The sequence below is a fragment of the Atta colombica genome, unplaced genomic scaffold (genome assembly GCF_001594045.1).
Source record: "Atta colombica isolate Treedump-2 unplaced genomic scaffold, Acol1.0 scaffold72, whole genome shotgun sequence".
Taxonomy (NCBI): domain Eukaryota; kingdom Metazoa; phylum Arthropoda; class Insecta; order Hymenoptera; family Formicidae; genus Atta; species Atta colombica.
The window spans coordinates 451,540-463,681 of record NW_017259564.1 but is presented as its reverse complement, the minus strand read 5'-3'; the positions used below and the strand labels follow the sequence as shown (position 1 = coordinate 463,681).

The 12,142-nt window shown below is 30.1% G+C and overlaps 2 protein-coding genes across 2 annotated transcripts in view; both read right to left on the bottom strand.

Moving 5' to 3' along the window:
- On the bottom strand, window positions 1–8,091 carry LOC108692471 (ADP-ribosylation factor-like protein 13B). The gene is made up of 8 exons (XM_018200732.1): window positions 7,834–8,091; window positions 7,703–7,773; window positions 7,288–7,421; window positions 4,697–4,812; window positions 4,362–4,538; window positions 4,084–4,258; window positions 3,951–3,978; window positions 1–833 (listed from the first exon to the last, which is right to left on the bottom strand). The coding sequence occupies exons 1-8, from the start codon at window positions 7,917–7,919 to the stop codon at window positions 517–519; spliced, it is 1,104 nt and encodes a 367-aa protein (XP_018056221.1). The 5' UTR covers window positions 7,920–8,091; the 3' UTR covers window positions 1–516.
- Window positions 8,092–10,652: 2,561 nt separating this feature from the next.
- The window catches only part of LOC108692473 (pyrroline-5-carboxylate reductase 1, mitochondrial), a 3,191-nt gene continuing 1,701 nt past the window's right edge, over window positions 10,653–12,142 (bottom strand). The window contains exons 6-7 of the mRNA XM_018200734.1: window positions 11,920–12,013; window positions 10,653–11,786 (exon numbers count right to left, since the gene is read on the bottom strand). Of these exons, the coding sequence (XP_018056223.1) occupies window positions 11,944–12,013 (70 nt within the window). The 3' untranslated portion in view covers window positions 10,653–11,786; window positions 11,920–11,943. The remainder of the gene's footprint in view (window positions 11,787–11,919; window positions 12,014–12,142) is intronic.

Here is a 12,142-nt window from a genome sequence, read left to right as displayed (position 1 = left end):
AGCAATGTTTAAAATATTATTTACTTATCTAAAAACTATAATGGTTTTCTCCTTAATATAACTCATATTTTTACAGCCTTTTACAGTTTTTCATTCATGTTATTCATTCATATGTGTATGTGTGTACGTGTGTGTGCGTATGCGCGCGCGCGCGCGTATGTATGTGTGTATAGCTTCTTTAACTTATAGCGTTTTCTCTTGGTTGTACTATCGCCCACCAGTGCAATACTCAGATAGGTACCGTGTTTGGATGGTGGTAAGCTTATTCGGTGTACTGTGTTTTTGTGATTACGGTGTAATGCAAATTTTATGTACGAATTTATATATGAATTTATATATGAACGGGATTTGCTGTACCATTTCAAAAATTTAAAAATGGAAGCCAACCGGGAGCAGGATTTTAGCGCAATAATGAAGTAGTGTACACTATGATGTGCACTACTCCAGTGCAGTGTAGCAAGGCTATAGTATCCCAAGGAAAAACGCTATTAGCAAGTACAAAATTTACAGATGCTACTATTGAAGCACCTGACCAGGAATGTTAATTATCGTTACATCATTTGATAATCGTTGTGATCTTTCTGGCGCTGTATACGGACGGATTAGTTTTGTATTTGCATAACTTTTATTATGATCGATACTTAAATTCAACGGATCTAATATTGTAGTCATACTTATAGTTTGTGTACTTTTCTCTCCAGCAAGAATTTCTACACTGGGTGTAAGATTTCGTGAAAGACTTTCGTTTTCAGTAGTTGATTGTTCAACTGGAAGAGGGGCAGTCTTATTTCTTCGTGCAAAAACTTTTATAATGCTTCTTCCTTCATTGATACCTACAAATATTTCATATTAATTTGGAATGTTAAATATTTTATTCATGTGTGTGTGTGTGTGTGTGTGTGTGTGTGTGTGTGTGTGTGTGTGTGTGTGTGTGTGTGTGTGTGTGTGTGTGTGCGTGCGTGCGTGCGTGCGTGCGTGCGTGCGTGCGCGCGTGCGTGTGTGTGTGTGTGTAAGGCTCTTAAGAATAAAAATTCAAAATTAACGAAATGAAGGCTAGAGAATCAAGCTGGATGTTTATGTTAACATAAATAATTTAATATTTCATATATATAAACGTATATTTTACTCTTTATATAAGGTTATCCTTAATGCAGTATTATAATAAATAACTTAAAATATATAATAAATAACTTAAAATATTATTTAATTAATTAACACAAACGCATTTTAAAATTTAGTTAAAAGATATAAAAAATATAAAAACTTCATATTACGCAATTCACATTTTTCAAAAAATGAAATGATCTCGATTACGCAACTAAAATGACGACCAAATTGCTCATTGTTCAATAATACGGCCTCACTGCTTCTTTAAATTTTGATATATATAACAGTGCGTCCAGATTTTACATTATGGGTTGCCTCAAATAAATAATTAGCCTCCAAAGCAACGATGGATGGAAGGTTTCTTTTTGAATAATAAAACTAAACGAAGATAACCATTTATGAGTCAATTACAAATGTGAGCACAACGTACACCTTACAGCTTTTTTTTTTAACAAGAAGAGAAAAAAGAAAGAACAATATACACATATATTTTTTTTTAATAAATAAAACTAATTTGTTAAAGGGGATGCTGGAGCTGCATGTACATTACCGATACAACTAGCGTGTTTTGACATTTTTGTTTCCTGACATTTTCCTGTCGAATTTCTTCGTAGTTTCACAGAATAAAAATTCCTTTTCTACGATTAAAATACTAATGTCGCTGGTATATTTTGTATTTAAAACTGGAAAAAATAAAAAATTATAGATTATAAAATTATATATTTCTTTATCCATTTTCATCTCAGTATGGTGATCAACGTGAAAGTAAAATGGAGAAAGAAATCTATAATTTTTTTTCCAGTTTTGAACACAACTACACTGGCGACAAGTATACAGTACATACATTAATACGTACATTTTAATCGTGAAAAAGGAATTTTTATTCTGTGAAATCACTACGATAGCAAAAACATCAAAAACGCTAGTTTTATCGATGATACAGGCGGCTTTCAGTATACTCTTAATTTACTAAAAATCTGAATATTGGTTTTCAATAATTTTTTATTCAAATACTATCAACTTTACAGAAAAACAGCGAGAGATAAAATTGTTTATTTTCTTCACATAAAGTTCTAAAAATTTTTTCAGAATTTTTTAATACCGTATTTTTTCATGTTGATAAAAATGAGAAAATGCAGTACTAAAAAGTTGATAAAAAATTTTAAAAAAATTTTTAGAGTTCTATGAGAATAAAATAAATAATTGTTGTCTCTTGTAGTTTTCCTGTAAAGTTGATAGTATGTGAGAAAAAAATTATTGAAGACCAATATATTCAGCAATTTTTAATAATATCTTGTTAACTATTGCAAAATGATGACGATTTTTCGATTCAGTTTAGTTCACTCTACCTACCCACGAGCGTTGTCGGCAGAATTATCAAATACCCTGTATATGCATGTACATGTACACATATGTATAATATATATGTAAATATATAATTCACATTGAATTATTTGAGCATTAAAGATCCAGCTTCGACTGTTATAAACATTTAATTTCTGGTATTAATTGTGTTTTCATATGTACGATCTAAAATAAAATTCTTATTGTTCAAACTTTTTTTGTTATTTTTTTATATGGATTTTGGAAATATTTCTCTCAATGAAAGATAGCTCGTTAGATATTCTCATCTAGAATTTATACATGATTCCAGTAAAATTCGTGATTTTCAAATGGTTAGAAATAATCGAACGAGGATCCACTTTTTTATTAATGTCAGACTTGTGTACTGGAATTTTAATCTTAAGCTGTCTTTTTGTATGATATCTCACAATCCAAGCAATTGATGTTGCAAAGTGAGACACTCTAGCTAATAAGTTTTAACAAAGATCCGTCGTTATAATTTTTTTTAACGTATAACAAATTGTGAAAGCAATTTGAGAATTAAATTTTGTAGAGATCGGAATAAATCTTTCAGATTTGACAAAATTGATGTAAGGAATAGTAAAAAAAGATCTCTCTGATAAAATTACAGAAAGAATCAAGGGAAAGTGAAGCGGATTCAGCCGGAAGCCGCCGTTCATTGGAGTGAGATAGAGAAGTGTGATGGAACGTGTGTGCTACACACACTAATATTGTATTGCGCACTAGTATTGTGTGTATATACGTACATGCACACATGCACATTTGCGGAAGTTAAACTATAAATGGCAGAACCAATCAGAGAAGAGAAATGCTATCCGCTTTCTGAGAATTACTAATTGCCATCCTTATTAGTGATATTAGAAAAGTTTTCTTACGTAAAAAATTTGTTAGCTTTTGTCTAATTATAGGATATATGAAACTGATCGGATATTATTTAATAATACATTTATTATATTTATAAAATTTTGATAAAATTTTGGGTGAATTAATTTAATTATTTTATCCACCATGTCAAAAAATGATATCCTTCTTGTAAATAAGATAGAATAAAAATTCAAATATCTACTAAAGAAAGATGGTTTATGATCGAAAATAATTTCTCCTTCCTTTCTAATCAGATGAATAAAAAAACATTCAAAAATACTATTGTACTTCTCAATTTTCATGATAAATTGTAATGTAAAGAATTTAAAAAGTATTTAGAATGGTATCCAATTTATCTTTAGGACCATAAAATAGAATGTCATCAATATTTTTCATATAAAAAAGAAGTTGGAAAGATAATAATTCTAATGTGAAAGTCTCTGAATCTTGCATTACAAGGTCCAATAATTAACAAAAGCGAATCCATATATCAGCTTATAATATTGTTAAACATGAAGTATGTTGAACATCCAGCTTGGCTCTCTAACCCATATATTAATTTTAAATGTTATGTACATATTTGTAATTATCATATAATTAACACAGGTACGTACCATTGCATGATTCACTTATTAAAACTTCCTGGAATTAAAAAAAAAACATTAATGACAAATCATAAGATTGAAATATTTGTCATTACATTTTTAAGATAATGAACATAGAGGCTATGTAATTAATATTGTGTACCTTTGCTGCCAAGAGATCTTTAATGGGTTTAAATGGATTAGAGTGTATAGATATTTTCGATGTATTTGACGCGATAGATTGTGTCCGTTGAATGTTTTTATATTGACAGTTTTGCGACTGTTTGACTCTACTGTTCAGAACAGCGTAATTCTTCACTATGATATCCAACAACCATCTGCCAGAAAATGAATTCTGATCAATATGAAAGTTTATGCCATTAAACTCTTAGTATGAATCTAAATCTTCTTAAGCGTAATTAAATATAATTCTAAGCTTACTTATATCCATCCTTTATACCCATAGTACTACTCTTGGATTGCTCTTTACTGTAAAAGCATGAACATGTTTCCACTCTTGTTGGACATCTCATAGCATTGGCCGCACACTCTACATCAAGGTTTTCAACCACATCCAACTCATCGATAGCTCCATTCAGGTCTTGTTTGTTGGCGAGTCTATGCATACATTACGAAAATCTGGATGAAATTTACATCAATGATATTACGCGATTTATTAATATCCTTGATCATTATATGCACACAAATGGTTTAATTTCCTTTTCGTATGTGCGCAAGCAAAAATGTGTGCAGAGACATAACTTCAGATCTCTTACAACAATATTGGTTTCGTCGAAATATGCTCGTGTGTGATTAATTCATTAAATACGACTTTATTCTCTGCAAGACGGGAAATATCACTAGCGTCCACCACGTATATAAGACCATGTATCTAAAAGACAATTAAAACAAAGCTTCTATTTGCCTTAGTATAGATATGTAGCGAATAGATAAAATAATTTAAACACCTGCTTAAATACACTATTTGTTTTATAAGAGATTGATTTTTAATACAGATTCTATCCTTGTTGAAACAGAATTATACAATGCTTGAATAATCGCCAACTTTCCGGACGACCCAATATAATATTGATAATATATTTAAATACAGAAACATTATAAAAAACGAATTACAAGATTAGTAAACAATAATTAACATCTCTTGTTTATTGAATTATTATTTTTATATATTATGTATATATGCGGAGATATTGTATGTAATAACCTTTTTATTAATTCGTATTGTAAATAATTTCCGTACTATGAAAACATATTGATCTAGAATATTACGTTTTAATGCGATCCGACGTTTTAATGCGACACGCCAAGTTTTTTCTTCACTATAATCCAGTTGGTCATTTTAGTCTATGCGTCTTGAATGATGAAATATTTGGCTAATTGCATTTCTTTTGTATCCGTTTTTGATTAAGAAGAATATAATATTCGATATCTTTTTTATGCACTTGGTGTATATTTTTTTTCCTTTTTAAGAAGGTATTACATGATTCAGATTCTGGATTGATCTTCAGATATTCGAATACACGCAATAATATTATAAAATAGGAACGCAATAATAAAGAAAGATAATAATATATGCATTAGAATAGATGAAATCAAATGAATGCTTTATAAGGTGCATTTCACGCATGATATTTAACATTTTATCCTTGTTGTTTATTCAATATTAAAGATAAAATGAAACATCATGCGCATCATGCGTGAAACGGACCGCATCCATAGAGAAATAAATTATTGTATGATATCGAAATTCTTGTATGAAAAATCACTGTTTCTAAATTGTTGTCAAAAAGTCAATCTTATACATACTTAAAACTAGGGAATAGAAGTAATTCGTTACTTCTAACGAAGTTACAATTACAAGTTACTTTTTTGATAATTTTACTGATAACTGTTACATTTTTTTGGTAACCATAACATAGTTACACTTTTTTGTAACGGTAAGTTACTTATGCGCTTGAGACTAGACATCCGTCCGCTGTGATTGGTGATCGTTGATTTTAAAAAAGTAATGGAAAAGTAACGAAAAGTTACTTTCTCAAATAACGATAACTATAATGAGTTATTTTTAAAAATTAATAACTAATAATTTGTTACTTTTTCTACGCGGCAATGAATAACTGTAACTTGTTACTTTTCATTTCAAAAAGTAACTTTCAATTTCCTGCTTAAAATTTATATAAAAATTATTTAAACCTTTATGAGAAGTGGGAAGTATTGCACAGGATGATCTGACTAATTGAGTCATCGAATTTGAATCCTCAATGTTGTGCAATTTAATAAAAATAACTTTGCAAAAAATAATCATTACAAATTCATGAAAATCAACTTTTTTAAACTTTTAACGCATCTTTAAAACAATATTTTTGCACTGATACCGAGAGTTCTACTGACATATAAAACAAACTATAAAACAAACTATAAAAAGTCAGTAAAATGTATTTTTTTAACAAAAATTATTGATGATTGAAAACTCAATTCAAAATTTTGAAAATTTATACAAATCAAGCACATTATAAAAAACATTTTGTCTCTCTTATGTTTACTTTTTGTAAAGCTTTTAGTTTCGGAATTAAAAGATTTTTTAGAAAAAGTGAATTTTTACATATAATAAGATATTTTTGCAAAAAATCATAGCAACTTTTTTGAAAAGTATTTTATAAAGCTAGAAAATCTACTTTAAAATATTAAATTTTGTCCAAAGATATTCCATCCAAATAAAAAATCTTCAAAAAATGATAAAAATATTGAAAAAATAAAAATTTTCCATTTTATGTAATTAAAAACAAAATATTATAGAAGAAATTCTAATGCTAGATTGAAATTATTCTTCCTCTTAAAAATACATTAAAAAAAATTCTCTTCTTTTTTTGCACCGAGATACCTAATTAAATTTTTGTGAAATGAAGAGAGAAAGAAAATCGAAAACATTCCCGAATTTATGAATATGAATATATATGAGCAAAGATATTTTATTAAAGATATTTTATTAAAGATATTTTATTAAAAGAAAAGAAAGAAGTTTTGAAATAGAAACATTAATCATGTTCATTGTTCATCGACATTGACTTTAATAAAATTTTTATTAATAATTATTCAAGCACTGCCTCTCTATTCTAATAAAGATAGAATTTATATGAAAGACAAATGAAAAAGAGAAAGAAAAAGAGAGAGAGAGAGAGAGGCCAACTTTGTATTATTAATAATAATTAAAAAGTGTATTTCTTAAGTATTTATGTTATTTGGTCCAATCTCTGTAACAACTTATTGTCTAATATTTTTATTCATAAATGTTTATTTATAACTGTAGTATTGTTATTTATTTGAAAAACCTATACAAGTCACTTACATCATTGTAATATTTAGGCCACAATGCTCTAATTTGGGAGCTACCTCCGAGATCATATATTTTTACAGAATATGATTTATGCTTTAAGGATACCATTCGGAATCCCATTGTGGGCAATACATTCTGATCTGGATCTACAGTAAAAGTATTAAAAGTATTAGACCAATCATACATGTTTAAGTAACTTATCAAGTTGTCAAGTACACTTGTTTAAGTTTATTGAACATGCTGATCTGCAATAACTGTGTATCTAGTTTTGATACACAGATATTCCAATAAACTTGTACAAACAGATTACACACATTGCATACTTGACAGTTTTGAATGTATGGTCTTATGCAGAAAAAAATTGATGTGACAAGTTTCCTTTTTGTTTGGCTTTACAATATTTTTAATTTTTAAAAAAATTTTTTACCGCCACTAATATGATTTAGTATCGTAGACTTTCCAGAATTATCCAATCCCATAATAAGCAGAACAATAGTCCTGAAAAATAAAGAGAAATATAAATACAAAAACATTTCCTTTCCTCTCTACAATACATACTTTTCCGAGGCGCGATTTCTTCGCAGCCTCCTTAGCACGCTTCTGAAGCAGTTGTTCATCGCAGGAAAAGAGATTTGTGATCCCATGCTTCTCACAATTCACCTTAATCGCGTCATCATTCATCGCGAATAATTCCGCATAATCGGCGTTGTGCGTTCCATGAATCTTTTTACATCATTAAATCGGTTAATATCGCGTATCAAATTGATGCAAACTAAATATTTCATAGGTCTTTATTTACACTGATCTGTGACAGAACGGATTAGGTTAGGTTAGGTGATACGCAGGGTTTCCAACCTTTTGAGATTTTCCTACACGAACACGTCAGGGTCACAGTACAGTAGCGCAACTCTCTCTCTCGGCACCTTTGTTAGTGTTGTCAAAATGGAGTGCGCATGCGTGAAATAAGGAATTAGGAATTAATAAACGATTTTAACTCATCAGAAATTGAAATACACGATTTCTTATATATTGAAAGCGTTCATTCTTTCTAATTCCTTATTCTTTTTATTATGCATAGAGTCTTAGTCGTAAAAGATGAAATCTGACCAATCTAAATGCTCGATAGTCGATACAAAAAATCAAGAATATGCGCACGACAACGGGTGCATTCGGGGAGACACTATTCGCGCTATGGACGCAAACGTTATGCTGTTCTTGGAGTCAATAATGTTAGCAAGCTCCATGAACGATCCTAGCATAGCGTTGATAGAGTTTAAGCGTTAAGCGTTTAACCAGAGAAATATATTCGTCGAGGTTAAGTTAATGTAGGAGATTCTACTTTCATCACCAATCACCAACCAAACTTTTCTCTATAATTAAAGGTTTTGTAACGTAAATTTTATTTTCTTGCAGTGAATAACAGAATGCAATCTCAATTGCAATCTCTATGATAGCTTGCCGCTAGACCGAAGTGAACAATGTAGAAACTAGATCAAAAAATTAATAGTTACACTAAATAAATTAATTTTTTAAAAGGAAGAACTCTTGAGCATTCACTGTCGATTTCAGAAAAAGAAACATATCTACATCTAATAAGGATTTTAAGCATCTGCAGCGGAATATCCTGCCGCGCTATATCGCAATACTAACTTTTTTTCCGTATATAGGAATTAAAAATTGCTATAACAAGATACCTCTGACTTTCACATTTATAATAAAATTAAATACACAAGTTGTACTTCGCAGAAACTTTGAAAAGTTAAAGATGATACACAAGCAAGAATTACGTTCACTCCAGCCTAGCGCAAGCCATCAGCAGAGATTAAAATTGAGATTGCATTCATCATGATAAAATTTGAAATTCACACATTACGTACATACGTTTATTCTACGAAATTCTAAGAGAAAAAAGTTTGGTGACACACGAGAATAGAATCCCCTTAAACATTAATCTAACTTTGACGAGTATTAAATACCAATGCTACGCTAGGTTCACGGATCTGTAAACGTTAACGCTATTAATACACTGTCTCGAAAGAAATAACGTTGATAGCGCGCAGTTGTGACGTAACACGCTCCCATTAGTGACGTTATAATCATTATAAGTCGTGTTTGTTAGCGTTATCTACAGCTCCGCGAACAGTTTGCAGTGCTAAATAGCGCGAATATCTCCTCAAACGCACTCAATGTCTTCCGATTAATTGTAGATTAGACCTAATAAAGTCAATGTTTATGGAAGTTCGTGTTACTTACTGAAATTTAAGATTAAGATTTATGATTAAGAGTAAGGAACTAATAGGTACTAATTTCATGATTTATTAGTTTTGTAGACATGTACATGTTTAAAAATTTAATAATACTCGAGTTTTATTTAAAACTGTGATTTTAATGTTATCATCTTTGATTATCAAGACAATAACTGTAGAGAAAAAAATTGTAATTTTTCGGTAATATATAGGATATTGTAATACTAAAAGTATGCATATTTATTTATGCAGCATTTATATAATAAAAGATCACAAATTTAATAATGTATTATCGAAATATTTAATCATAAATTAAAAAATCATATAATCATAAATTTTTATTAATTGTCGGTTATCGTTTTTTATTATTCTGATTATCCCCGAGCCCTATTGATAGTCACGAAAATTTGTTTAGGACCGAAGGTCGTACCTCATCGATGGTAATATTTAAGAATTCTATCTTTTCACTGATTTTAATGAAATTAAGCTCATTCGATGCGTTTTTGTATGAAATGAATGAATGTGGCAAAAATAATGATGCTCTGCTCCCTAGACCATAATAATCGTTGAAGTTAATGACTATTTAAATTAGAAAAGCTATCACATCGATGGCATAGACATGAGAACATGTAAATGAGGCTAGAATAAATATTTCCTGCTTTAATTTCATCAATAGGTGAGAAAGGCAGATTACGTTTCGATTGGTCGCTAAGATACGCGCACGCGCCACTACATTTATAATTTCTTATGGACCTATGTAAAGTATCCTAAACTGCGTTCGATTTGCACGCTCACATGCTGTAAACGCTTATGCTTATGAATCTTGTTTTTTGGTTTCAATTTGATTTGTCAGTGTTCACATTAAATAAGTGAAGCCGTTCACTTTTTGGTTATTAAGCGTTAAGTTTGGACACATAATTGATGATATCATTGATTATAATTGATTGATTGCAATTCGTTTCTTGTATATTAAAAATACAAGTTTAATTTTAATATAATAAAAATGAAATTTTAATAAATATCTGTTTAAAATAATATCAATGAGACATTTGCTTATAACAAATAAAAATTTATTCAAATAGAGAGTGTTAAAATATGCACACAATCCAACATATTCGTTAAGCATTTCTCTAATCATGAAAAAACGTGCATGTATCTAATCTACTAAAGTTAGAATCGAATATGCTCATATTTATTTTGGCTAATAATAAGTACTTATTTGCGCTCACGCTTTTTTGCTGCCCTATTTCAATGAAGTATTTGTGAGCATTAGTATGACGTCACAGATGACGTCATGAACGCATTTCTGAATGCTTACATGGCCAAAGCGAACAATGTAAGCAATGCTTATAAGTGCTTAAAACGTGACAGCGAGTCGGGACAGCAGTTGCGCTTATGATGAATGTAGCTTCTCTCATATATAGGACTCTAGCCATGGTCGCTTCTAGTTGCATAACGAAAAAACGCCATAAATATATCTAATACTAGATGGCTGACTCACCTATAGACTATACATAAAATTCCAAAACCTATGTATTACATAGCGTGATGTAGAAATAAAACGGTTAATAGTCACATAATGTGTAATAGCCGCGATAGGGCCACATCAGCCACATATTTGCATGATGTTCGTGTTTTTACGTTAAAAATTACAATGTCGATTGATATCTTGCCATGTGAAAAGTTATCACAGTTTAAGTGAAAAAATCCGGAGATAATAGGTTTATTCGCGTTACTCGCACTTGTACTGGCATCTTCGCTTTCTCTCTTTTCAAAGCCAAAAGTATACCTATTTCATTTTAAGTGCAAAATATTTTAGGATTTCATGCAACGCGAACAGACCTAATATTTCGTAGGTAAGTTGCAATCAATTCTAAGTATTGTTGGTTTTGTTTCTCGGGAACTGCGACATTCGTCGTAACAATCAATGTCAAATGTCATATGATGGATGTCGTACGTAGTGTGAATCCTATATTACAAGTACACTGGGTTTATTTGGAGCGACCCCGAGCAGCTCCCGAGAGACAAAACGAACAATACTATTGTTACGATGAATGTCGGGCGTCGTATGACGGATGTCATACATAATATATACAGTTTATATGTATGTACTATTCTCGCACATAAAGCTGAGGCTCGGCTCATCAGCCAATCACGTTCAACAGACATGCTCACGAATGCCAGTCCGACAACTGCGCCATCCATTGACTAGTAATCTCAAATATATCAGGGCCATAAGTCGCTCTACTAGCCTTATACATGTATCTGTATACATTATATGAATATAGTCTTTAAGTAAGTATATAGTATTAAGTAAGTATATTATAGTAAGTATTAAGTGAATATAAATTGTAACTTGAATAAATAATATCATCAATAGCTTATTTAATATACATACGTCAAAATATTAATTCAAAGGAAATTATTTTAATCGAGAAGTTAGTTCATTTGTTTTATTCACAGCAGCCTCGATAGCATTCATCATAGATCCCCTGTATTCAATTATTAAGATAAATCTCATGATTATTTAGAAATTAAATCATTACATGATCGTAACAATCATATCAACCATGGTTCTCTCATTAATTGTTGAGAACAATTTTTTAACGATAGAGAATTTT

Excerpts from the sequence above, each read along its gene's own strand:
- LOC108692471 (XM_018200732.1), bottom strand. The coding sequence starts at position 7,919 with ATGGGATCACAAATCTCTTTTCCTGCGATGAACAACTGCTTCAGAAGC. Across the intron at positions 4,813-7,287 it reads GGCCTAAATATTACAATGAT|ATACATGGTCTTATATACGT; the intron begins GTAAGTGACTTG and ends ATTGTCTTTTAG. Across the intron at positions 834-3,950 it reads AATAAGTGAATCATGCAATG|GTATCAATGAAGGAAGAAGC; the intron begins GTACGTACCTGT and ends AAATATTTGTAG.